The sequence below is a fragment of the Gallinula chloropus genome (assembly GCF_964237585.1).
Source record: "Gallinula chloropus genome assembly, chromosome: 3".
In the NCBI taxonomy this organism is placed as follows: domain Eukaryota; kingdom Metazoa; phylum Chordata; class Aves; order Gruiformes; family Rallidae; genus Gallinula; species Gallinula chloropus.
Genome location: NC_140087.1, coordinates 96,819,158 through 96,844,806, shown reverse-complemented (window position 1 = coordinate 96,844,806; position 25,649 = coordinate 96,819,158). Strand labels below are relative to the sequence as shown.

The 25,649-nt window shown below is 36.3% G+C and overlaps 1 protein-coding gene across 1 annotated transcript in view; it reads right to left on the bottom strand.

Annotated features, from left to right (window-relative positions):
- Positions 1-25,649, bottom strand: part of COL21A1 (collagen type XXI alpha 1 chain) — a gene marked incomplete at both ends in the record, with an annotated part of 75,732 nt that overhangs the window by 21,503 nt on the left and 28,580 nt on the right. The window contains 7 exons of the mRNA XM_084261866.1: positions 14,657-14,710; positions 18,464-18,517; positions 18,596-18,649; positions 20,213-20,266; positions 21,488-21,541; positions 24,098-24,151; positions 25,072-25,125. Coding sequence (XP_084117992.1) covers positions 14,657-14,710; positions 18,464-18,517; positions 18,596-18,649; positions 20,213-20,266; positions 21,488-21,541; positions 24,098-24,151; positions 25,072-25,125 — 378 coding nt within the window. The remainder of the gene's footprint in view (positions 1-14,656; positions 14,711-18,463; positions 18,518-18,595; positions 18,650-20,212; positions 20,267-21,487; positions 21,542-24,097; positions 24,152-25,071; positions 25,126-25,649) is intronic.

Sequence of the window (25,649 nt, the reverse complement as noted above, 5' to 3'; positions counted from 1 at the left end):
TGTTTGTTTTTTTTTTAAATTGAATTCTGATTGGCTACTGAAGTACACAGAACTTAGGCTCTTATTTCAGTGGAAGCTGGTCCAGACCCTTAAAAATCTCTTATGGCTCATTGATATTCACTCAGCTAAGAATGAATCTATCACTTATGCTAGTGTGAGTGATTCCCAGAATACATGGGGTGGAGATTTTCAGTTATTTTCCACAAGCCAGTTGGCACAAAAAAGAGGAGAATGAAGTGTCTAATTTGATCATAAAGGAGGTTTTCCCATGAGTTATTTTTTTTTATAGCTTCCATGGTTCAGTAATTACAAAGAATAATTTCTGTAGGATCAGCTCCATGATGCCTAAAAAAGGAGATTTGGTTTCCCTTTCATTATCTCATCCCAACCTATTACCTGCCTTTACATCAATAATCCCTGGTTACATCAATTTGCATCAATAACCCAGGGATAAGGTTAAAAAGTAGTTTAGATATACTGAGATTCTTGCCTAAATTCTAAGTCAAAAGCCATATCAAAATTCGGTAATGTGTCTTGTTCCTAAACAACGACTTCACATGCAGTACAAATCCTCAGAATCTGATTTTTTTTCTTTTGGTCCACCATGATAAATAAAGTACATTTAAGAGGAAGGTGTATTTAATAGGATGACATAATGCTAACTAAACTATCAAAGAAAGCTTACCCTAATTATAAAAAAAAGTATTCTTACTTTAAAGCATGAGGTGAGGCAATTAGTTTTACTCCATTTGTAAGATAAAAACATAATTTTTGTGAAGAGTATATTGCAACTAAATTTATCAAATGTCTGTGTTTAATCAAAACTTAATATGAAACAGACTCATCATGCAATTTTTCTGCCACTAAGGGAAACACAATGTTTGGAACTACTACAAATGGGAAAACTGCCACCCAGTGGGAGTAACAGATTCAATGCTATGGAATAATTCATGATTCACTGGCCTACGGAAAAAAATTGCCTTTGGGGATGTCCTTTACAAAGCTATGAAGCAACATTTTGTTCACATGAAATAAGGAAAGGGAATTGTAATTCTAGATTTTATTTTGTCTTTTCAGAAAACTTTATATTGGATGTTCTGTATTTGTCATGTATGCAGGTATAGTACAAATACAATATGGCATTACATTTCTAGCCAGGATAGCTATAATCGAAGCATCTACTGTGATTTCTGTCTTTACATGAGTTGGACCATCTTACACTTATGAATCAATTTTTTCCCCTTCTTGTACATAAAATTTTGTGTAAGCTTTATTCAGCACTTCATATTTAAAAATGAAGTTTATTGCAAGCCTTAGTTCTTTCAACATCATCAATCTGACTTTTGCAATTACCTTTATTTCATCCTTCCTCCTTTCTCTGAAATTTTCCCTTAAATTCAAAGTCTTTGCTTACCCCTTAAAAGCCTGTAATATTATTCATTATTTTATCAGCAAGTGCCATACTCACATGAAATCTAAGGCCAGCAAGATAGCCTAATAGACCTAATTTTTTTGTTTAAAAATACATCTACTCTTAAGATTCTCAACTGCAAAGTTTGCACCTAAAAGCTAATGTGTTCTTGTATCAGTCTGGCAGATAACCAAGGTGTTTTATTTATGAAGACACTGCTGTCTTTACCCTTTATTCAGCCGCCTTTGCTTGTTTAATCATTTATCTTCCACCCTGTGTTACTTATGTGTACCTCGAAGCCTGTCAGCCTTCTAAGCTCTTGTTACAGGCCTGGGGAGGCTTTGTAAGGTACACCCAGGACACCTGAAGGTGCCATGTAGATAGGTGAAACTATCTCTGGTGTCACGGAAGGTCCTGTCGGGTAACTGATCTACCCTTTGAAAAAGACATCAGTCCACTCTTGAGAACTGTCTTGTACATGCCAGATGTTGCAGTTAACCTCATACATCTGAAATTGCACTCAGTGCCAATACTTAAGCAACCAAATCCCACACACCTCAACGCCTCCTTCTCTGGAACACAAAATATATCTTTTTTTCCTTTTTCTCTTTGCTTGCTCACATATGCCTGTTGTGATAGGTCTCTATAGGCTCAGATAGGAAAATCTTCTGACCAAGTCTTCACATTGGCTAGGATCACAAGACCTATAAGTGGAAACTGGGATATAGAAAGGTAAAAGAAGCTATGGATTTACTTGCAAGAAGTAGGTGTGCTTAGCCGTTGGTCTCACAGCTTCACCACAGAATGAAGCCCATCTGGGTGTGTAACTACATCCCCCACTGCAGACCACACAGCTGGGACTTCAGAACATCCGAAGACATGACATTGTTTCTATTGTGTTGATGAGCTTTGATTATGACACTTCTACAATTCTGTATATTCTATTTTACCTCAGTTTTAGCAATTTAAATAAATCTTCCATTCCTTGATAATACCTGGCAGATAGAATGGATTTAACTGTAAAAGGAACATAGTTTCACAATCCCTGGAAAATCTTTCTTGTAGCTTTCATTAATCATGAAGCGTCTATTTTTGTTTTGGATGATATTAAACAGCTGGATTTTTTTTCCACACAGCCCCACAAAAAAAATCCATTAAGTAAATTGCCTGAGGCCTTATATACAGATCAGCTAGGTGTGTTTTTACTTAAGCCACAAGCTGCATTTCTCAAAATATTTTTGCACAGTTTTTCTAGCTAGTATTATGGATTATTTTTATATCTCTCATGCTTACCTTTATGCTTGTGAATAGAAGAGAGACCATGCATAAAATCTTTTGCCAGAACAAAATCTATTTTACTCCTAAAATGAATATTTATTAGTCTATTCCGTTCTTTATATTCTACTACTTTCTTTAAAATTCCCCTTCTCTTCACTGCCTGGTAGGACTACATCCCTCATTACTGAATTATAGCCCTAGTATGGAAGTAGGAGTTTCTAGACTACAGATAACATATCCATTATCATAAAAACCTATCTCTGGAAGATGCAAAATTATAGAGTATTTACAGAAGCTTCTCTCTTATGAGCAAATTGTTTTGTAGTCAATGCCCCAAGAAGATGGAGAGAACTTTAGTATAATTATCTTACTATTCTTTTCTTAGGGTAGGGATACAAAACTGTGCTCAATATCAATATATCGTTTTAAACAAGCTCTGCACTAAACACTGTACATATGGATTTATTTCGTAATGTGTCATACATTTGGTAAATCTCATCTAGGACAAATCACTATGGAGCAGTTTTTCAAACTATCCATTCTTCTTTCAATATAAAGACAAAAAATACGCCCCAAAACTATTTTTTTTCTCAATTCAAAATGATCATGACTTAAAAAGTTATCATAAAAAATACCTCCTGTCCATAGGCGTTTTAAGAAGATTGCTAGAATGGTGCTAATTTTGACCCTACTCTTTCTTCAACAGGATAGCTGCTATTGGGGGTCAGCCAAAGGATCAGGTTTAAAACAGATAAAAGTCATGAGTACTGATAAAAAGATGATTTTTTTTCTAGTCTATATGAGTCCTTGGAATTATGTTTCAATCAAATGGCTCCTTCCATTCTGAAAAATCTGCAAGTCTGATTCTGAGAAGATACTAAAGAACATTACATGAAATATAACAATAGAACGAGATTCACAAAAGTTATATATCGATCCAGATGTTTCCATGATCCCTTTAAACACCTGAAGAATATGACTGCTTATGTATTACTGATCACTACTTGAAAAGGTATACCTGATGATACACAAGAGTTTTATTAGAGGTAAGTAAAAAAGTACAAGTTGAGTCATAATTTGGATAAAAGTACAACAGTCCAGAAACTTCTTAGAAGACTACAACACAACCTACATAAGTCTATAGAATGGAAGACATGAACCCAGTTTGGATAATGGATAAAACTTTCTACTGGGGAAACTAGCAAAATACAAAAGAAATTCAATGAATTTGCATCTGCTTCTACTGATTAGTTGGAATCGAAGACAAAGAAAAATGGGCTAAATATAAAGAAACATTCCCACAAACACCGTACAAGTATGGCAGCCTTAAATTAAATGCAGGAAAGGAAAAAGCCTTACCAATATTTATGCAGTTATAAGACCACAGATTGCAAATGCTTTTTCTGGCAAGTCAGTTATTAAAAATAATACACACTTATGTTAAACGTGGAACACAGTGACCCCTTTTGCATTGCCAACAACACAGACCTTGGAAAACTGTAATTTGAAAGCTGGAAACACTCACAGAAAATGAAAACTGTGTATGTATGTCACAGGCTGAAACTAGTGTCACTGGTTCTTGTAAATATCCTTCAAAATCATATGAGTATCAGAGTTGTCAAATCTTTGTGGATCCAGACAAAACCCGAGCCCTCAGCCCTGCAGGTGATATGATGATGCCATCCCTTTGCTGCCATGCTAGGCACCAACCTTACACACTGTGAAATCAACATCCTGTCTGTCTAAAAGATTTTACACAGACTTCCAACACCCATGTTTCACACTTCATGTAAACACAGTGATATTCAAACAGTTACACGTTATCAAAATATTGGAAAATTTCTCCAATGGTTAAATCATTGAAAAAAGCTTATGGTGGGTCACACAGTTCGAGCACCCTGCACACATAAAGGGCAGGCTTAGGACAGCAGAGCCTCCTCGAAGGGCACGGACTGCTGCTCTGCTCCTTGCACCCAACACTCCCAGCTGTCTGACAGCATCGCAGCTCTGTTGACACAGGTCACACTGATGTGGAAGAATACAATTTTCTGCCATCCCCCTTCCCTGTAGTAAGGACCCACTCAGTTAAATTAGCAGCGAGTAGGTTGAACAAGGAATCATGCATTTTCTCCTTACGGTACGGGATGTAAAACTTGTCACAGGATGTAGCAAATGAAAATAGTAAAACTGAGTTCCAAAAAGTACTGCAAAATTACTAGAAAATTGGTCCGCTGCTGGCTATGAAATAGGATGGGCCAGCGTGAATTTTTGGCTAAGGAAGTCCCAAAAGCTCTGACAGACAGAATCTGGAAGTAAATAATAGGCGAAAAAGAAGTATGAATTTCTACATACTCCTATTCATTGTCAGAGAAAAAGTTATGTGATAGTTCATTTAGTCTGAGTCTGCTTGGCACTTCTTATCTGCTTATGAAATAACTAAGTTGGTACAGAGACTGAGATCCAACCCTTCCAGAGCACAAATAAGGAAAATCACACCTTGGGTCACATAACAATCACTAATACAAAATTTCATTTCTAAAACTAGTTACTATAGTAAAAATTAATTTGTACAATAAGAATCAAAGGCTGTTTTATGAAACAGTTTCGTATTTCTGTAGCATATTTCTTCTTTCTTGGTCCTAGTGGATGTAATAACCTTGATTTTGCTGGCCCTGTAGTAATTTATTCTATAGTGGCCCACGAGCAAAAAGTGTCAAATTCCTAAAGCAAATTTTTTTTAAGCTTGGCCCAAGAACAGGATCCCATAAGCACTGTGTTGCTTGTGCTTCATTAGCCCAGAGTACTTTTTGATTTGTGATATGTAATCTCTTTAGAACAACAGCTAAGCACAAATATACAATATTTTAAAATTATCTATCTGAAAAAAAAAACAAACAAATGTTGGTCGTAACATAATAATGAAGAATTCCAATATAGCAACATGTGGAACACATGAAAAATCATATCTTTTTATCACAATTTTTTTTCCCAGTTTGGGAGAGGCCCTATGCCATGACAGCATTTTAATCTTAGCAGAAAAATTATGTAAACCTTAAAAATGGATTGAAATTCACTCTGATTAAAGACTGTTTGGTTTTCTATTTCATTATGGATGGGAAACCTGCCTGTATTCAGACAAGAATTTCCATAGCTTCAATTCACTGTAATTTTAATACGTAAAGAATACAGAAATGAAAACAGTAACTGCACCAAACTTCCCTAAATTTGTTAGCACTTGGGTGCCTGAGATTTGAGCATCAACAGTTCAATTTCAGGCCTAAAGTCTGTGTGGACAGGGATTGTTTTCACTGCTGCCTGAACAGAGGTGAACTAACTGATCACAGTTACCAAACTATCTTTATCACCTTCTTTACAGCAAGAATATTGAGTAAAGGCAATGCTAATATGGTTTCTCTGATTAAAGGATTTTTAAGGCTCCCAAATACTGCAGATGTCCCTTATTTAACTTCACTATATCTATTCGTATTTCTACACTGTAAAGTACATGATAATCTATCTTGAAGAATTGGCACGACCCTAACTGAGCATACTGTGCAAGAATAATGGAATGCTATTGATCATGAAGAACACATGGAAGAAGCACAACTAGAAACCAGTTACTTTGACTCAGTTACCACTTGAACACAAAAATAACAAATAAGCCCTGCTTTAAGTTGGTTTGCTTTTCCTTCTTTTCCGCACATCCCTGGGCTCTATAGAGCAACATTTGTGTACATTTGTCAATTTGTTCTTGAGCCCTATAACTAACATTAAAATCATACTTTATATTATTGTTATATCAAAATGCAACAATACAAAACAGTGACAATCAATAATTTACATACCTAAAAAGAAAATATGCCATTGCATGCAAAAAAGCTGGTGAATGGTCTAGTACACAAGTCTGATGAGGAGTGGTTGTGGGAACTGGGGTGGTTTAGTCTGGAGAAAAGGAGGCTGAGGGGAGACCTTATCACTATCTACAACTCCCTGAGAGTGTAGCCAGGTAAGGGTCAGTCTCCTCCCAAGTAACAAGGGATAGAACATCTAGCAGATGTTGTACTTGGAGACATGGTCTAGTGTTGGACCTAGTAGGGCTGGATATATTTGGACTCAATGATCTTGAGGGTCTTTTCCAACTGAAACTATTCTATGCTTCTATGAACAAGAGGAAATGGCTTCAAGTCATTCAAGGGGAGGTCTAGATTGGATATTAGGGAAAAATTCCTAATTGAAAGGGTTCTCAAGCACTGGATCAGGCTGCCAAGGGAAGTGGTGGAATCACCATCCCTGGAAGTATTTAAAAGATGCATTGATGTGATGTTTAGGGAAATGGTTTAGTGGTGGACTTAGCAGTGCTAGGTTAATGGTTGAACTCAATGCTCTTAAATTTTTTTACCCACCAAGATGGTTCTAAGATTTAATGATTAACACTAAGAAAATTTTTCTGGTACCAAGAAAGAAGGTAATGATGTTTGTAAACATGTAAATATTGCTGTCTGCAACTGATGTGAAGGTGTGCATTTAGAAGACTGGACAAGCATTTAAATGGGCAAGTATTTGCATGATATCTGAAGGCATGCTGCAGCATGAAGCAAATAGACTCATTCCCTCAAATGGAAAAACCACAGGTGGAACAGGTGGAACAGCTCTTACTCTACATACAGTATAAGCTTATGCCAAAACACTTTATCTGGGGCTTAAAGCTCACTTTCTGGTACAGATAACTAATAAGCATAATATTAAGTTTAAAGTTTCTACATTAATATTTCTGACAAATCCTCCAAATTATTTTAATGCATAGCAGAACTTATCCTCTTCAAAAGATTTTTCTGTATACACAGGAGTAGTCCAATGGATTTTCTCACAGAATACAAATAAATAAGCACTATGACTAATTTTGTGCTTAGAAGACAGTTACTGCACTCTTTGACATAGCTGCACCCTGAAGTGTTTGCTGCAGGACAATTCTTCTAGAATCATAGTGCTTTAAAAGACTTTAATTTATACAAGATTAAAATATTATTAAGAGACATTTTAACAAATGATGAGGATCTGTTTATTGCAATGCAGCTCAGCAAGTCAGTAGGGAGACTTTCAATTGGTACAATATATTGGTCAGAGGTATTTCTATCACTATGTTTATAAACCAGCTGCAATGGAAGAGTAATGCTGGTATGTAACTTCTATCAGCACATGAGTTCGTGAGAAAAGTGCCAGCGTAGCCATAAGAAGGTCACTATAGCATACAAGCATAGAACAGACTACTCAAAGTACTGTTTATAACTACTCATAGCACACTCTATTCATGTCCATAATAGGCTTACAACTACAGCTTCTTTCACGTTTCCTTATATCTTTTAAGAAATTGCCTTGGTTAACATTACATCTATAAAATAGTCTTAAAGAAATGGCAGCAAAGTATGTGACCTTTTCTCCACTCGATTTTCCAAGTTAACAAAATTGAAATGGTACTAACTGAAAAAAAAATCCAAAAATAATACTTTCCCAAGTCTCTGCAGACAAAATAAAAATATACTATATAATTATAGAAAATTAATATAATTAATGTAATTTCATATTGTGTAAAGATAGAGACATAAAGATTAAAAATCATGAGGAGCAGACACAAAATGTGAATTATATGAGACAGAATGATTATTTTACAAGTTAGAAAAGCAGGCATTATTTTCCAAGTTGCATTAGGTCAGTGGGTCCAAATTCATGACAGCATTTACTGTGGCCCCAGTCCAGACTGAATTAAATGGGAATCTTTCCATTGACTTCAATGCTTTGAATCAGCAACTATGCTTTCACATTTAATATAATTTTTGTCAACAGGGTACAGTAGAATAGTTCAGACTAGTCTGCCTGAAGTTCAAGAAGTCATTAATTGCCTGTTTCTTTACAGCACCGTTCTCATATTTATCTTAATAACAATTAACACTGTTGAATATGTAGAATGGAGAGAATCTAGTTAAAATAACTTGTCAGTCAGAACAAAGACAATAACCCAGGTTGCCAGTAAAGTCTGATAAAATTACATACACCTAAAGTGGACCTAAAAGTTGTAATTGACAGGAAAACCTACATTCATTCCAACAGATGTGGTAGAGCTTGAAGCAAGCCCTGTGTAATTAAAGAATGACTATTGAAAATACTGTGCTGTCAAAGCTGTCATTTCCCCCTTCCTCAAGTAGCAACAAGACTAACAACATCTGTTATGATAGCTCCAGCAATCAGAAAGTCATCAGCAAGACTCTGCTCTGTCTATTCCAACAATTCAAAAAGTAGAAGAAGAAATCAAAAAGTCATTAAATAACTAATTCAATTAACCAAACGTTCTTTTAAAGAAATAAAGATGTATGGCATATGCCTACCAAAGTCTTACCCCATCAGCTGGTCACAAATTAAAAAAAACAACCCACCCAAATAATCATTTCACTTCATACATAAATGTATGTACAAGTCAAAGTCAGAATTTTCAACAAAGAAATAAAGTATTCTTTTGAGACCCACAAGGCATCATCTGCTGATACCTCTGAAAAGTAAGCCATCAGTGTTCTGAGTTCAGCATCAAGGCATGTCAGACTAGTGAAAAGCAAGAATTTTAGATTGGAAGCTCAGAATTTTGACAGACTCACATCGAAAGTTTTGATAGACTCCTCATCACCTTTCTCTTAAAGAGTGACAGGAAAGAATTTCTTCTAAATGTATTACTTATGAAACAAGTGCTAATTTATAGCATTACCTACTTTAAGACAATATAAAACGTGCATGAGTATCTAGTACTCTATGAAGCATTTTCACAAGTATTAAATCCTTACAATACATAACATTTTGAGCACTGAGACTGTAACAGGATATTTATGCCTTAATCTACTGAGATATTAAAAATAGAAGTCCAGTAATTAGACTAGGTGCACTGAAAATAAGTAACCCTTTCTGAAAAAAAGATGTTTTTCAGAAGGCCTATTGCATAGAGTCTTTAGGTTTATTTCTGAGGTATAACTCATATAAATGCAGAGAGAAAATATAAATGTTGAGTAAAGAACATCTTATTAACTTAAATTTATAAAAAACAACATAACATCAACACACAGTGCATCAAGAAAAGCATATTGTTGTGATCATTGAAAAACATTTTCATGTGTATGTGTGGTTTAGGATTCCACTTCCACTTATCTCAACCAGCGGTCATCATCTGTTCCTGTCAGCCCTAATGCACTGTGCTGCTTCTATTTCTGAAATAGGAAGACAGGATATTCTACAGGTAACTGACTACTTTACCCCTTATATGGTCAACCTAGTTTAAGCAAGTTAAATGTACAGAAATCATGTTAAATTTACTTTCTGATTCTGTGGTAGACTTGAAGAGGGACTTCACCACATTTGCACATCTTGTATAACTATATTAAATAAGCCTGTAAACAATGTTCCTCTCTATACACCATTCATTCATTTACCATTTTTCACTCAAAGATGGTGGTTGCAGTATTAACATTTCTCTCCTCAGTGACTCTCGTAATAATGTACACATGGCTAGAGGTAGAAATGTGTACAACTAAAGTGAAAGGAAATTCTGGTGCACCATTCAAATAGATGCAAAGTATCATATTTCAGAATATCCTCCATTCTCAAAATATTTGCTCATTCATATGCATCAGTTTATGAAATGGCAACCAGTGATATGTGTAAAGCTGTATTGAAGAAGAAGAAAGTTCATTAGAATCAGCTACATTTACATTTTTATAAGTCAATGCCATTATTTCCTATATTCTTATTATGATTGGCTTCCAGGCATTTGTTCCAAGAACGGGATCCCTAAGGAATGTTGTCAGTGTATAGATAACACAGTTCATGCCTTTTTTTTTTTTTATAGTTTCCTAAGGAAGAAATACAAGAGGGGCAACACTGAACATGAGGCTATTTAACAAGCTATCTTGCCTCAAGGTGTTGCACTCTTAAGATTTCCACTAAAGTAAATTTGTCCATAGGGAAAAGATCTGGAAAACTGTATAATAAGGGAGAGTGGGAGTATTACATGGCACACAGAAGAAAAAAAACATGGAAAAAAATTATTCTGCATATTACCATATAAATAAGCCAGATATTTTATTCTTTGGTTGCTGTTTCTATTAATCTCAGTGTGGCTATAAATGCAGTAGACTTGCATTAACTTTAGGTCTGCTTTCCAAATATACAGGCTACCTGGCTATATCAGTTTCTATGTTATGTTTTAAAGGTTTCTGCTTTATGAAGGAAAATACAGAAACTTCTGTTGGAGATTTCTATACCCTTAGTGTATCTTGAACACATTTTAAAAAATAATTCTCTACCATACCACAAGCATAAACCACACATTTTTTAGAGGATACATTGATTTAGACGTGGCATTCCCAATATAGTTACAAGAGATCAACTGAGAAACCAGGGCTATAGGTATAATAGCAGGAGTCAGGTCAGAAGCTGCAAGCCATATTATGCTGCTATAGCTGGCACAAATGAGGCCACATCTGAGGTCTTGTGATGTGACCTAAATATCAAGGGCAAACTCTACCATTTTAACTGTCTGCAGCTGTGTTTCTGAAAAAATATGGTTTCTGGAGAGTAAATATGAGCAGTTGCAAATGTTCAGACATATTACTTGTGGCAGGACAGCATATGCTAGGCCTAGAGGAGTACTGTAAATGTCCTGCCAGCTTCACCCACAAGCACTCACTTCAGAGTTCCCATCTGCATGACTGTAAACAAAGGAGAACCCTAACACAGCTTCCATGAAACCTAACCCTGACAAAACTCTACCTGTGTTAAAAGGGATAGTCAGGCTGAAATTAAGCTCAAATGAATCTTGATTTATTCTATCCTTCAGACAGTTGGCCCCTCAAAAAAAGTATTTATTAAAACTGCTTGTCATCAGCAAGACACATGACCAGCCACTAAACTACTCAAGTGACAGCATGACTGTACTTGGAGCAAGGCCTATTTTCGTCATCAGTAAAACGAGCTTGATTACTATCTTTACTAACTGCTATTTAAATTATTCTGTCCACACTGTCAAATGTTTTTCTTACACAGAGGTCGTAGAAATGAGATGGCATGGCTAACTTAGGTTCCCAATAGTACTATTGAGGGAAAACAACCACATCACTTGGAATTACTTACTTAGCTATAAAACCTACTTTTTCCTGTTCATAAATTTGAGGATTAATAAGAGTAACAGTACACCAGAAAGTATGTTATCCAGAAAACAACCACACTTCAGAGGCTAGAGGCAAAGGGAGTTCAGTTCAACTATGCTTTCCATCCTAGACAGTTGCTTCTTAGATGTTGTCTCAAGATGCGTTCATTTCATAACCATGCTCTTTTTATTTGTTAAATCAAGAGGGATCATAAGATGGCTATTTTTTAAAAAAGACCAACTTAAAAAATTAGGGCACGTCTAGCACTAATGTGGCTGAATGGAAGAAATAAGGATTGTCTATGTGTATGTTTGTGTGGGTGGGGTATCCATGCAACCTGCTGCATTGTCACAGGGCCACAGTTGCATCTGACTGGCTAATGATATGGAGTCATAGAGATTCAACAATATCATTCAAGGCCAATCTTGAGCTTAGGCAGCCTATTAGGCTATCCCAGGGAAGGCACAAGAGAATGCAGTCCCTCTATCCCACATCAGTGCCCTAACTACTAGGATATCCCACCAGAGAAGATCACACTAAACTGCATTGAAGTGCAGCAGTGTGCACTTACACATTACAAAGCAAATGGACATTGGAGGAATGCTAGAAATCACAGAAGCAGAAAGCTGCACAAGATACCTCTTACAGCCCCACAGTCCAGCTCACTTTCCATCTCATGAAGGCCAACTACCCTCTACTTGAACAGGGGAGCCCACATACCCCATGGCTGAGGATAGCTTTCATTTTTCACACTCTTTTGCCACAAAGTTGCTGTGCAGAATTGCCCTTTGCTCTTTCTTCAGCCTCTGAATAGATGGGAGCACCATGTCTGCACACGCAGTTTGATGCTAGAGGCAGACGAGCAGGTATGACCAGGTGTCTTATGTTTCCCACTGGTCACCTTGAGGTAATTTGCTGTTCAACCTCTAGACCTTCTGCTCCTCAGAAGACCCTCCAGTGATTATAAATGAAGCATATAGTGCAATCTGGCTTGCCCTCTTAGGACTGTGTAAATCTTCTGTAGTTACTTCTGGACTGGAAGTGTATTTTCCTCTATATTATTTTATGGTCGTTTTAAAAGACTTCTTAGTGATTTTAATGTCTTAAGTCTGCCACTTCATTTCTTTTTAAAGCAAAAGCATGGGATTTAAATTATGAATTTACATTGCTGTTTTAAAATGTTACATTGTGAAATATTTATTAATTTTATGTCAAAAAATCTTTCCTTAGCAGATACAGGATAGACTTAACTAAAGTTATCAGATCAGAGAGACATTAAAGTACTAAATACTTAGTTTTCCCTAAGTCAAAAATGTCTTCTCCTTCCTATTTTTTAAATTAATTTAAAAAAATACCAACAATGACTAAATAACATTTTTTCTAAAAAGTAAAAGAAAGAAAACAAGGCTAGGGAAAATAACAGAAGACTTGTTATTATCTCAACATATCTGTTACAATGTAGTAAGTAATATAATGAAACCTCTTCACTTGTATCTTTTGTTTTGTAATTACCATTCACTTTCAGTCTTTCTTACATCTGAAGATACTATAGATTGTAAAAGGTTAATACATCTCACAGTTATTTGGGGCAGAAAAAGAGGAAAAAATAAAGCCAAGTGAGGAATTATGTGTGTTCTTCACTTAAGCCAGCCAAGGAGGAAGAAAGTCTCTTGGGAATGATTTCCCAGTGCTTTGCAGTCTACTGACAGTGTTTTTATGAGGCTTTGGTGATTATATAAAAAATCTAAATGAAAAAGCTTGAGAATTTTTCAGCTTGGAGTGTGATTTCCATCTCCTAGTTATCAAAACTCTCCACCAGATTTCAGCATCACTTAACACATTGCATCTCGGTGTCACATTCAATTCTACAAAATTTTCTACATGTATAAAGCTGTATCTCCTTATCGTACAATTCAAAATTTAATTCAGAACGTAATTCATCTGGAAGGCAGAGTGTTCCACAAACTAAGCTTCACTTACTTCTCTTGGCCTACAAAGAATTACTGATGGTTTGAAGACAGTTGGCTTTCTCTAGGCACTCAAAGCTTCCAGCTATTTCTACAGATAACTTGGCTCCTCTGCTTTATGCAAGTTTGGTGGCCTTTAAAGAGCCAAAAAAGGAAACAAGGAAGACAAAGCCCAGTTATCACATAAAAGGAGGAGGAAAAATGAGCTGCCCTGAGGAGCTGCCCAAACACCAGCAGAGGAACAATGTCTTCGGAAACAAGAAGAACAAAAATGCAGTAGCATGTCCCCCAGCAAGAAAGCAAGAAGAATGGAGACATAGTGAAACAAAATGCAAGGAAGTGAAAGACCAATAAAATTGGACAAAGGACTGGCAGAGGTAGACAGTAAAAACGTGCACTTAACAAGTATATAAAAGAACATACACCATATGGCAGAAATGAGAGTTAAAAACACCCAGAACCTTTCCTTGCTTAAGTAGCTATCGATATCTAACCATACCACCGTATCAACAGGAAACAAGTCAATACTGACGCAATTTTATAGCACACATACAAATTGGCACATGACTGCAATACAATTAAGAATCTTCTCTCTTAATGCATCTTTGACTTTAAGGGCTTATTTTTTTTACTAAATCTAAATTTAAAGATAATCACCAGAAAATAAAAAAGCACTTTTACAAAAATGGACATATCAACCAATTGAAATAAAAATGGATGAAACATGAAGTACAGCATTTAGCTAAAAACTAAATAAATGCAAAGAAGCAGACATACAAATCAGTATATAAGCATATGTCAGCAATTTAATTACTTACAGGCTCTCCCCGATGTCCTTCTAGGCCCGGAGATCCAGGCTGTCCAACTTCTCCCTTTAAAATTAAAAAGGCTGTCAATTACCATATAAAAACCAGACCTTCCTTTGCATAATAAAAATAATAGCAAATTGTTATTTTTAATATAGGTAAAAAGTAAACCCAATAACATGATTAAGGCATCATCAGAAAAATAGCTCTGAAAAACAGTTTCAAACATACCAAAGAAGCATTATCAACCTGATATTCCCTCATGCTGCATGCAACAGACAGCTGTCAAATAATTTGCAAAAATAGACGAGAGACAACTGTCTTTTGAATCAGAACAGCAATTACCAGCTGAAGAAGTGCATAAAACAGTAATAAACTGCTATTGTCTAATTACAAGTACAACTAATAGTCTGAAAGCTATTTCAAAGCACTCCAAATACAGTGGTACCAGATATGATCAAATCTTTATGTCCTCACCCAAAATATGCACAACACCAAAAATGTTCTGAAAATTTGAAGAATAAATCCAGAAATAAAAGCACATAATCCAAATGCAAACATCAGTTAACAGATATATAAAATAATCTGGCAATAATTAACTTAAATATACAAAAATTGGATTTGAACTAACAATGGGTAGCAGCTGGGTTTCAAGCCATACTTTCTTTCTACATTCTTTCCCAGAATGAAAATTGTAAGAAAACAGGAAAGCTCCAGCAGAAATTTCCTTCAAAGACAGCCTGTTTGTTACTGCTCTGAATTTGATTACAGACACAGAATGAAACAATGTTTTATAGCAAGCAGATGTTGAAGTCGAGCTGACAAAATATTTGAATGAAGAATATGGCTTCTCATAACTATTATACACAAAATGAATAAAAACTAATTAGCATGTCATATTTTTGTACTATAATTACAAAATTAAGACAATAGTCAAGAAAATGTCTTTCAGTATAAATACACACAAGTCCACACAACTAATATATCAAATTATGTGTATATTGTGTACAAGCATAAAAACATCAAAATACTCTCCAAATTCATACTTTATCAGCATAAAGTTCAGTTCACTCTGAAGGCTCACCAGTTAAAATTTTATGTTAAACAACTGCAACTATTACCAACCAATCCATGTTATCAAATACCAAAGAGGAAAACATCTGAGAACTCATTCTTTTTTCTACTTTCTATAGCACCAGAGAAGTAAATTCTCCACCAACTTAGATAGATATCTCTGTTTCTGTGTTTGTATCTATATATAAAAGAGGTAGGGTTAATTTGAAATAAATTCATGTACATAATTGAGGTCCTAACATAGTCAACACAAGTCTAGGCCTGATTCAGCTGACCAGCCACCAGGAGCACAATTTCATGCTGCACACAGACTTTTGGTCATATTTATGATACTCAGGGATGTTTTCTCTGGGTTCCCACTCCCACTCCAGAAATGCACTGGCTTTCTGTAGGACTTATGTCATATTTTTCAGCTCTCTTAGGGTACTTTGGGCACTAATGCATCTCAAATGTACCTGATGCTTTTATGCAGACAACTAAACTGGTATCTACAAGTCTGCCACCGTTGAGCTGATCTGCTCTTCAGACTCCACTGGCACTACTGGTTAGACCTCCACTGGCTTTAATGGCAACCGAGGTAGCAACCATGTTCATAAAAGCTTGGCTTAGTGTTTTAGGAATGTCTGTTAAATTGTCTTTGCCTGCCGTGGCAAGTATCAGAGATACATGGTCTTGTAGATATATATTAATAATGACCATTTGTAGGCATTTATCAATGGGATTTTAAGATCAAAATGAAATTAATGTAGGAGTATTTAAAACTAAACCATGTAACAAATAAAGAAAAAAAATCCTCCAGTGTCACAGAAACAATCTGCTGTTGGTCAATGAAGATAACGTCAGAAAAATGAGCAGGAATAAAAGATTTTATCCATAATTCAGATTTACAACTTCTTATACTAACATTTTAAGGGTATAAACCTAAGGGCAGTTAAAAAAACCCAAAACAGTACAACAGTTTGACACCAAATAAAATTATTCCATCACCTTTCAGCAACCTCATTACGCCTTCCAAAAAGAACAAACAAAATAGGAAATACTGAGATTGCCTACTATAAAACTTAAATTTTATATGTACTTTTTAAAGGCTGTTATTTTAGATGTGTTCTCCAAATAAAGTTTTGAATTGCAGGATTCTTATTTATACATTTAAGTTGGACATTTTTTATAATAACAGTGTTGTAGCGTTGTATGTAAGTGATAACTACCCACACTAACTTCAAATTAAGATGCCTCCATTTGTTTTTCTACCTGAAATTTTCTAGAGGTATGTTAGGAATCTAAGGCACCATTACAATGAACAGGGGTTTGATTCAGTTACCTAATAACAAATTCCTGGTGCTGTTTGATGTGCTCCAGGACAGACAAGGCTTCTATATTAGGCTGGCGGGAACCAACTACAGGAGACCTGTGTCCTTCTGAATTGGCACTTAGAGGTCACCTGGGCTACCAAAAACCAGGAAATAGGACTGAAAACTTATGAGTGATGTCACAAAATTTTTAGCAGCTAACAGTCAGCAGATGAATGACTTTAGAAAAGCCATTTATTAGCTTTACTAATCACTTGATTCAGTTGTCAAAACATCAACATGTAGAGCCATTTCCTGCGGAAAATAAATAAGAGAGTCAAGGGTGGAACAAGCTACCCAGTTGTGTACTCTCCATCCTTGGAAGTTATCAAGACCTAGATGGGTATGGATTCAGGGCTGTCCCATTTGGAAGCAGGAGGCTGTTTCAGGAGATGCCTTAAACAAAGTCACCTTCAGCCTGAGTGAGCCTGGGATCCTGCCGGATCCACCTTGTTGGCAGCTGCTGCCTGGAAGGCTTTAGTTGACTCCATAGGTCTTGTGTCATATCTCCCTGCTGCAGCAGATACCATAGATACGCCATGAGATCCCCAACTGTTCTAGCCAAGCACAGCCACAAAATAGATTAAAGACACAGATCTCCAGCTACAGTAATAGGAATTTAGACAAACACACTTAAAAGTACACTAGCATTTTTGGACACTGAAGCAACTATTAATCTTGAGCAGCCCTAGATCAATTCATAGTTATTATTAAGAAAAATATTATAGGAACAAAACTAGTGTGAAAAAGCTTCTTTAGGTCAACTTAAAACTGACTGCTAAAGTCCATCCATCTTTTCACAAATCAGAACGGTGTAAACAGCTGGGTAAACAAAATGTCAAGTGAGCTCACAGACTGCTATACATTATAGAAACATCAGATCCTGTAGTCTTTATATAGTAGTCACTTAGTCCACTTGAAAAACTGTTCAAATATAAAGGGCACTGCACAGGAAAGAGAATATGATCATAAACATGAATCCAATACCGAAGGTATTTTCCCCTAACTTCCGTCCAGTTCACTTCAAAAGCAAGAATAGTAATTAGATTACTTCCTTCTTAACCGTACACAACGGGTGTGTTCTGTAGCATAAGCTTGTATATAAATTTCATTAGTAGATTCATAGGGTTAGAAGAACACAAACAGGACAAGGCAGATGAAGTATAAACAATCTCTGGCGATCACTAATACCCTCTTAATAAAAGCTTTGTCTCTGCTCACACATCAACTGAAATCAATGCAGTCTGTTCACTGACTGCAATAAATTTTGACATTTCCCAGTAACACACACCATTTTCATTTCCAGTAGCTCTCCATGGGATAAACTGGGTATATTTAGGCCAATAGCAATGCTATTGAAGACTTTGGCAAGATATGAATATACATTTGTATATACCTTGAAACCAGGACTTCCCGGTAATCCATCTTTTCCAGTTCTGCCAGGCTCTCCCTGTGGCAACAGTTAACTTTCATCAGTAGGTGAATTAACAAGCAAAAGTTAAAGGCAAATTGTCTGCACAAAACTTACAGATCGCCCAGGCATTCCTGGAAACCCCATATCACCTTTCTCTCCTTTTGAACCCTGAGAAGTACAGCAAATGAAAAGTAAGTAGCACTCAATGTTTACACTGCAAATTCAGTATGTTTAACCTATGATTCATATATGTTATTTCTTATTTTGGAAATGCATGGAAGACCTGTTTCTTTATTAACAGAGTTAGTGGTCAATTAATAGCTATACCCCATTATGAAAATGCAAATATGCCCTAAAATATAGAAATGTGAACACAGACCCTCTTTCAAACTGCTTAAAACTCTAGACCAATGAAAATGTAAGGACAGGTGAAAATGTAACTGTTAACATTGGGTGACCAAAATATACTCTCTGAAATATAAATATTCACATGTAAGTACACCCTGCTTTATATAAATTACAGATTAAAACAACATTCCTCTTCCAGGCCACGACCAGTCCCAATTCATTCTTCACTCCCCTCACTCCTCTTCCTCTCTCCCTTTCGGTTATATGGTTTATGTACATTTCTACGTGTTAAAAAGCACAGATTCTTTTGAATTTAATTATTACATACACCCTATATTAAAAGAATGGGCATATTTGCAACAAATATATTTATAAGAATTTTGTGTTACCTCAAAATGAATTACATCAATCCATTAACGCAAGGATGAAGAGAGTTCTTAAAATATCCAAGTAAGCAGAGCATGAGTCTGATATTACTAGACTTAAGTATATACAGTAATTTCAGTGGAAATTTTTCTGAGTTAGGACTGCAGAAATAAATTCTCTGGAAATATACCTGTCATCAAAATATAAATTATATCGTACTGGGTGCAGTGCCCAGGTGCTGCCAGCGGGGGCTGCAGGCCAGTGGCTGTGAGGAGAGGCCAGTGCTGCCCCATGCTGGACACAGCTAATTCCATCCGGCCTCAACCCACCTACCGCAGGAGGGGAGGTATTTAGGAAAAGGCAAAACCACTGGGCAGAGAGATGAGGAGGGAATAGAAAGAGTGAGCAAGGTCACTGCAGAAGGAGAGGAAGGAGGTGCTCCGGGGGCCAGAGCAGAGATTCCCCTGCAGCTCAAGAAGAGGACCACAGTGGAGCTGTGTTAGCCAGGCTGCAGCCCACAGAGTGCCCATACAGGACCAGGTTTATCCTGAAGGACTGCAGCCCGTGGGAAGGACCCACAATGGAGAAGGGGAGAAGTGTGAGAAGGAAGTAGGTCAGAATGAAGCTGTTATGGCCTGACCACCCCACCCTGCTCTCCATTCCCCATCCCAGGAAGGAGTGGAGTTGAGCCTGGGAAAAGGCAAGGTGGTTTAATTTTTGTCTTTGTTTCTCACTATCCAAATCTATTTTAGTTGTCAATAAACTAAATTAATTATCCCCAAGTCTGTTTTGCCCATGACAGTAACTGATAGGTGATTTCCCTGTCCTTATCTGGACCCACAAGTTTTTCCATCTTATTTCCTCCTTCCATCTTATTTCCTCCTTCCTGTACTGTTTAGGAGAGGGAATGAGTGAGTGGCTAGGGAGGACATCAGGAAGCCAGCCAAGGTCATCTCACCACAGATACCAATAACATTTTGCTGTTTTGCTCTATTTTATGATTAGGAATTTACTTGCCTTTTTCCCATATATTCCTGGCACTCCTTGATCTCCCTTAGGACCCCTTTCCCCCTAGAAAAAAATTATATGAATAAGTTAATTTTAAAAATCAAAGTAGTTATGTACAGAAATATAAAGTATACATGTACAGCAGCCATAAAATGAAGCAGGCAAAGAGCTTCATCCAATATAAGAAAACATGCTCAAGGTAGCAAATGTAAATCATTAATGTTCCACACTCTCCTAGGGGAAAAGCCCAGAATGTCCAACACTACTGGTGGAACAATTCACAGCTCACAGGCTTATTACTTCTATTTTCAATGGAAGGCACTTTTCTGGGTGAATCAATATAGGGAGGTACCTAAATTAAAATTCAGCTCTTTTCAAAGTGCTACAATCTTTTGAAGATTTTATTTGAAAAGTTTAAAACACAAATTCGGAAAAACTATTAAGTAAATATAGTTGAGTACTAACACAAAAAAGTTGTGATTGATGATGTTTTGAGGAACACACTCATGAAATAAACTCACTGGGTTAGACCAGAACTGTATTTCAAAAGGCTGTCACTCAAATTTAATAACTTCAAGAAAGTGATATAATTATTGTCTAGACACATTTGTGATGAAGAAAGTTCTAATTAGTAGTACATCCAAAGTTCAAAGTAAATAATATCATAGAATATACTAAGTTAGAAGAGACACATAAGGATCATCAAATCAAACTCCTGGGTCCACACACGGCCAGCATGGGACTGAGCACATCATCCAGATGCTTCTTGATCTCAGTCAAGCTCAGTTCTGTGGCCACTTCCCTGGGGAGCCAATTCCAGTGCCCAACCACCCTCTCCATAAAGAACCTCTTCCTAATATCCAGCCTAAACCTCCCCTCAGGTTCTATCACTGGTTGCTAAAGAGGGGAGATTGGTACCCGCCCCTTTGCTCCCCCACATCAGGAAGCCATAGACCACGATGAGGTCAACCCTCAGCTTCTTTTTCTCCAGGCTGAACACACCAAGGGACATCAGCCTCTTCTCATACGACTTCCCCTCCAGATCCTTCACCATCCTTGTTGCCCTCCAGAACAAAGAAACAGGCGGCTTCCATTGCTAGATATGTATGTAATGTCATCCCATGGCATGTATTTTCCTTCAATTCCAGTATCATATCTATTAATTTTATGCAGTTCATCAAATGACTGAAATAATATTGTATATAAACTTATTTTTCCTTTTAATTAAACTATAGAGCAAGATGAAATAGATACATATTGTAACAAGTAATATTTAAATTCAACCTTTGGTGCTGGCATCCCATGCAATCCAGGAAAACCAGGTAGTCCACGGTCACCCTAGAAGAGTGAATATATTTTAAATCTTTAGATTTATATCTTTAGATATAAAGTAGTAGTTATATACTATAATAACATTCATATTATCAATGATCAACAAATAGTGGAAAGACATTACATATCACTATATGCACTACATAACCTTGGACTGATGAGTTTATTGATCTTTAAACAAGATTCAATACATAAAAGGAAAACAATTAAACTCACTAAATGTTTTAGAATAAATTTTACCATAGTCTCTCAATAAGGGTTATTGACGTTCAAAAGTAGCAATTTAGCTTTGACAAGAGGAAAATAAGCTTTGAAAAGAGCTTTGAAAAATCTCTGTAGGACCTGTGAGAATTCCACCATCCATTCCTAATTCCCAAAGAATAAGGACATTCCCTACATTTGGGATGGCTTTGCTCCTATGTTTTACTGAAAATATCAAAGAACTACTGATCTTATCAAATTTCTCACCGGCTTGCTCTGGATGTGTAAAGTATTAAAAAATCAGGCATTAAGTACTTTCTCTAAATATAAACAAAGAGAAAACAAAATACACTGGTAAAATAGCTTTGGCAAGTTGACAAATGAGTTCTTATTTCACTGTAAGAGAGATTTCACTTTGGTAAATGCAGTTGGCAACTGAAAACACAAATCAAAACATCATTTCTTTTTATTGTCCTCACTGGTGTCAGATACAGAAATGAGAAAAGTTTTCCTATTGGTACTGAAGATACTTATCTGACAATTGGTCTGCAAACTCCCTTGAGCAATTACAACCACAGGCAAAATTATAACTTGTCACTACCTGACTTGAAACAATAAATACAAGCTTAATTGCTTGCTTCGTTAGAGAGGATCTACTTCACTCAGGACGAAGAGCCAATCAACAAATCATTTTTGGACAATCACAATGTTTTCTCTTTGTTAATATCTAGCTTTATATTGAGCAATATACTTCGATTTAATACATCTAAATCATAAAGGAAGAATATGAAATTATGCTCAGGAAGTTATTTTATATATATATTTTATATAATATCTCAAGTTCTAAGACAAAGAGTAAAAGACAAAACCTGTCTATGGCATTTATCAAAACCATTTATGTTGAAGCAGATGTGGAGAGTTGTCACATGTTCAGAGAAGACTCTGGAACATGACCAGAGGAATGATAGTTTGTGTGTTAATGCTATCAAAATACCTCTCAACAAATAAGTATTAAAAACAGGCAATGGAATGGAGCTCAAAAAAACAGCACAACTTATAAAATAAACACTTCATGCATCCATTGCTTCTTAATGAAAAAGAATGGGGCCTGGATTTCTGCTCAGAAGTGGTAATTCAATTATTGGATAAAACACTTGGCAATGGAAACAATTTTAAATTAGTTGCTACAGAAACTTTACAAGTAATGGGATGAAATTAAGACATGAAAATTTGGGCTGAATCATCAGGAAAAAAATTCTAATGGCAAGACCTATTTTACAGTGGAAGAAGTTTTCTAAAGCAGTGGTAGAAGCCCGATTTCTTGGCGTATTTTAGACAAGGCTGGGCTGAGCATTAGGAAATATTCTATCTGTCACAACCCTGTGCTGTCAGGAGAATAGAGCTTTTCATCATCAGTATCTTGCTTTCTGTGCATGGTCCAATACTGGCAGATCAATTAGATTAACATCTAAGATCAATTAGATCAAAATGCCTAAAGCACAGAACACATAAGCACATTTTTCAGCTGTAATCATGCATTTGAGAATTCTGTTGAACAGTGATGAATTTAAGGACCTGCTTTTAATACTGGGAACTTGAGGAGAAGGAAATTCTACTGCAAAATCCATTTGGAAAACAAGTGTTTGTTTACAAAAAAGGCTTTGAAGTTTTAGTAAACGTTTTTATCACAATGAACTTAGAACTTTTCTAAACATAGGGCAAAAAAGGGAGAGAATATTGGACATAGATATTTACATATCAGTGAGACTTGCCAACAGCCAATGGCTAGTTTATTTACTGTATATACAGGAGATCCAGATTCAAGTTTATCCTGATTAACAGAAGGCAGTTATATATAAGCCTCCATGTCTGTCTGCAGCTCCAAGCTACTGGCTACACCTCAGCTAGAATTTTTCCACAAAAAGCTTTGGTTTCAATTAGTCAGTGTTTTCTGATAAAAAGTGCCATCCAAAAATTCCTGCCCAGCTCATCTGGATGCTCACTTAAAGAGAAAAAGGGTGAAAAGAGATTGAAAGAAACCATTCTGACAGAAGTCTGTATCATGTCTCCAGATACCCATATTTAGATATGCTTTCTAAACATAAATTATTCAGTGCTCTAAAGATGTTATTTGCAGTACAAAAGCCTATGTAAATTTCAATAAATTAAGCAGATCAGATTCAGAAATGAATAAACACTCTAAATAAAGGATTCTTCACTACTTCATTATTACCTTTTTAGCAAACAATTCTCACAGAAGCATCATATGCAAATATTGATACTATTAACTGTGCAGGTGTTCATTGTAGAAAAATGATAAAACTGTAAAGTCTTTTCTTTACTACTCATTTGGTTTTTTACCTTAGCCCCATCTTTCCCTGGCTCTCCCTTGATACCTGGTAACCCACGTGGTCCCTATGAAAAAAAAAGTGAAAGCCAGCTCAAATAATAATACAATTGGATACAGAATGAGACACAGAAATGTACTATAACATGACACAGGGGACCGATCACAACGTTCTGGTATCTGGACACAAAAGCAGGACCAAGCATGACATGTATCCAGCTTGTATAAACATGGCACACGATCATAACCCATGACTGGTGAACACCAAAACAGTTCTTTGCTCTAACCAAGCAAAGGGTTTTGCCACAGGCAAAAAGGACATTGCACAGCCTGTACTGATCCAGAGATGTCCCCTTCCTTTCAAATGTCCATCAGATAGCCTTCACATATGCCACACTGAAGGCTCATTCTCAGCCCCTGAATGCTCTCAGATATTTAATTCAACAAATTGTAAGACCTCCACTATCCTGATTCTGCCAGACTGAACCATGGCACAAGTAAAATAAAAGCACTGGTTTCCAATAACTGCCCCAGAAAGAGTTGCTAAATTAATATAATTTAAGCAAAAGAATTCTCTTCCATCAGTCTGAGCTTCTTCTGAAACCTTCTTTTGGACACATGACTTGTGGGCAATCAATCACCATGACAAGGCTTCAGATCACTGTTACCAATTCACATGAAAATGGAAGGAACTATTGCTTTGCTTCTGGATGAGGATGAAAATGTCTAAGCCCCAGCTAGTCTTGCTCCTACAGGCTTACCTAGAAATGATTAAATTTGCAGTCTAATAGTCACCCTACCTACAAATCCCAAAACCATGTGAGTTCCAAAGCAGTTCACCCAACCACGTCCCCTGACTTCAGGTCATCCCTTGAGCCCTTTTCAATTCCCCACACTTCAACTCTCAATGACAAACAATGGATATTAGGTGAGAGGTGGCAGGATTTGTCCCAGATTTTCAAATTCTAGGAATTAAACAGAAACTTACTTGAACCCCTGGAGTTCCTGGGACACCTGGAGTTCCTGCAGATCCCTGATACCCCTAAGGAAAAAAACCAAGACTTGTGACTTTTCATGAGTTATATTTACAAATTTCCAAACACTTATTTAAGTGGAAAAATATCCTCCTTGTTACTAGAAAATTGTTATCATAACCCTGTCACTGTAAGTTACAGAATTCAGTCACTGCTATCACATTCATACAATTGAGATTTAGATTTCAGCTTTTAAAAGCTTTCATCTCTGCATCTAAAGTTTGTGGTCTCCACTTAATGCTAAAATCCATTATTTTAGCATTTCTACATAAGAATGTAACATTTTGTTTTATTCCCCATTGGAAAAAAAAAACAAAAAACCAAACCCAAAACTCCCCAAATTAAGTCACATATGTAGACACTTTTTTTCTCTCTCACTCAAGGAAAATAGCTGACAAATGCCAGGACTCCTAGAGGCTTATTCCTCTAAGGAATAAGCTTTAACAAACAAGACATGTTCTAATACATTATGCAGCTAGTTTTATAATATCTCTAAAAAATAAAAATTCCATTCTCAATACTAAGCACTTAG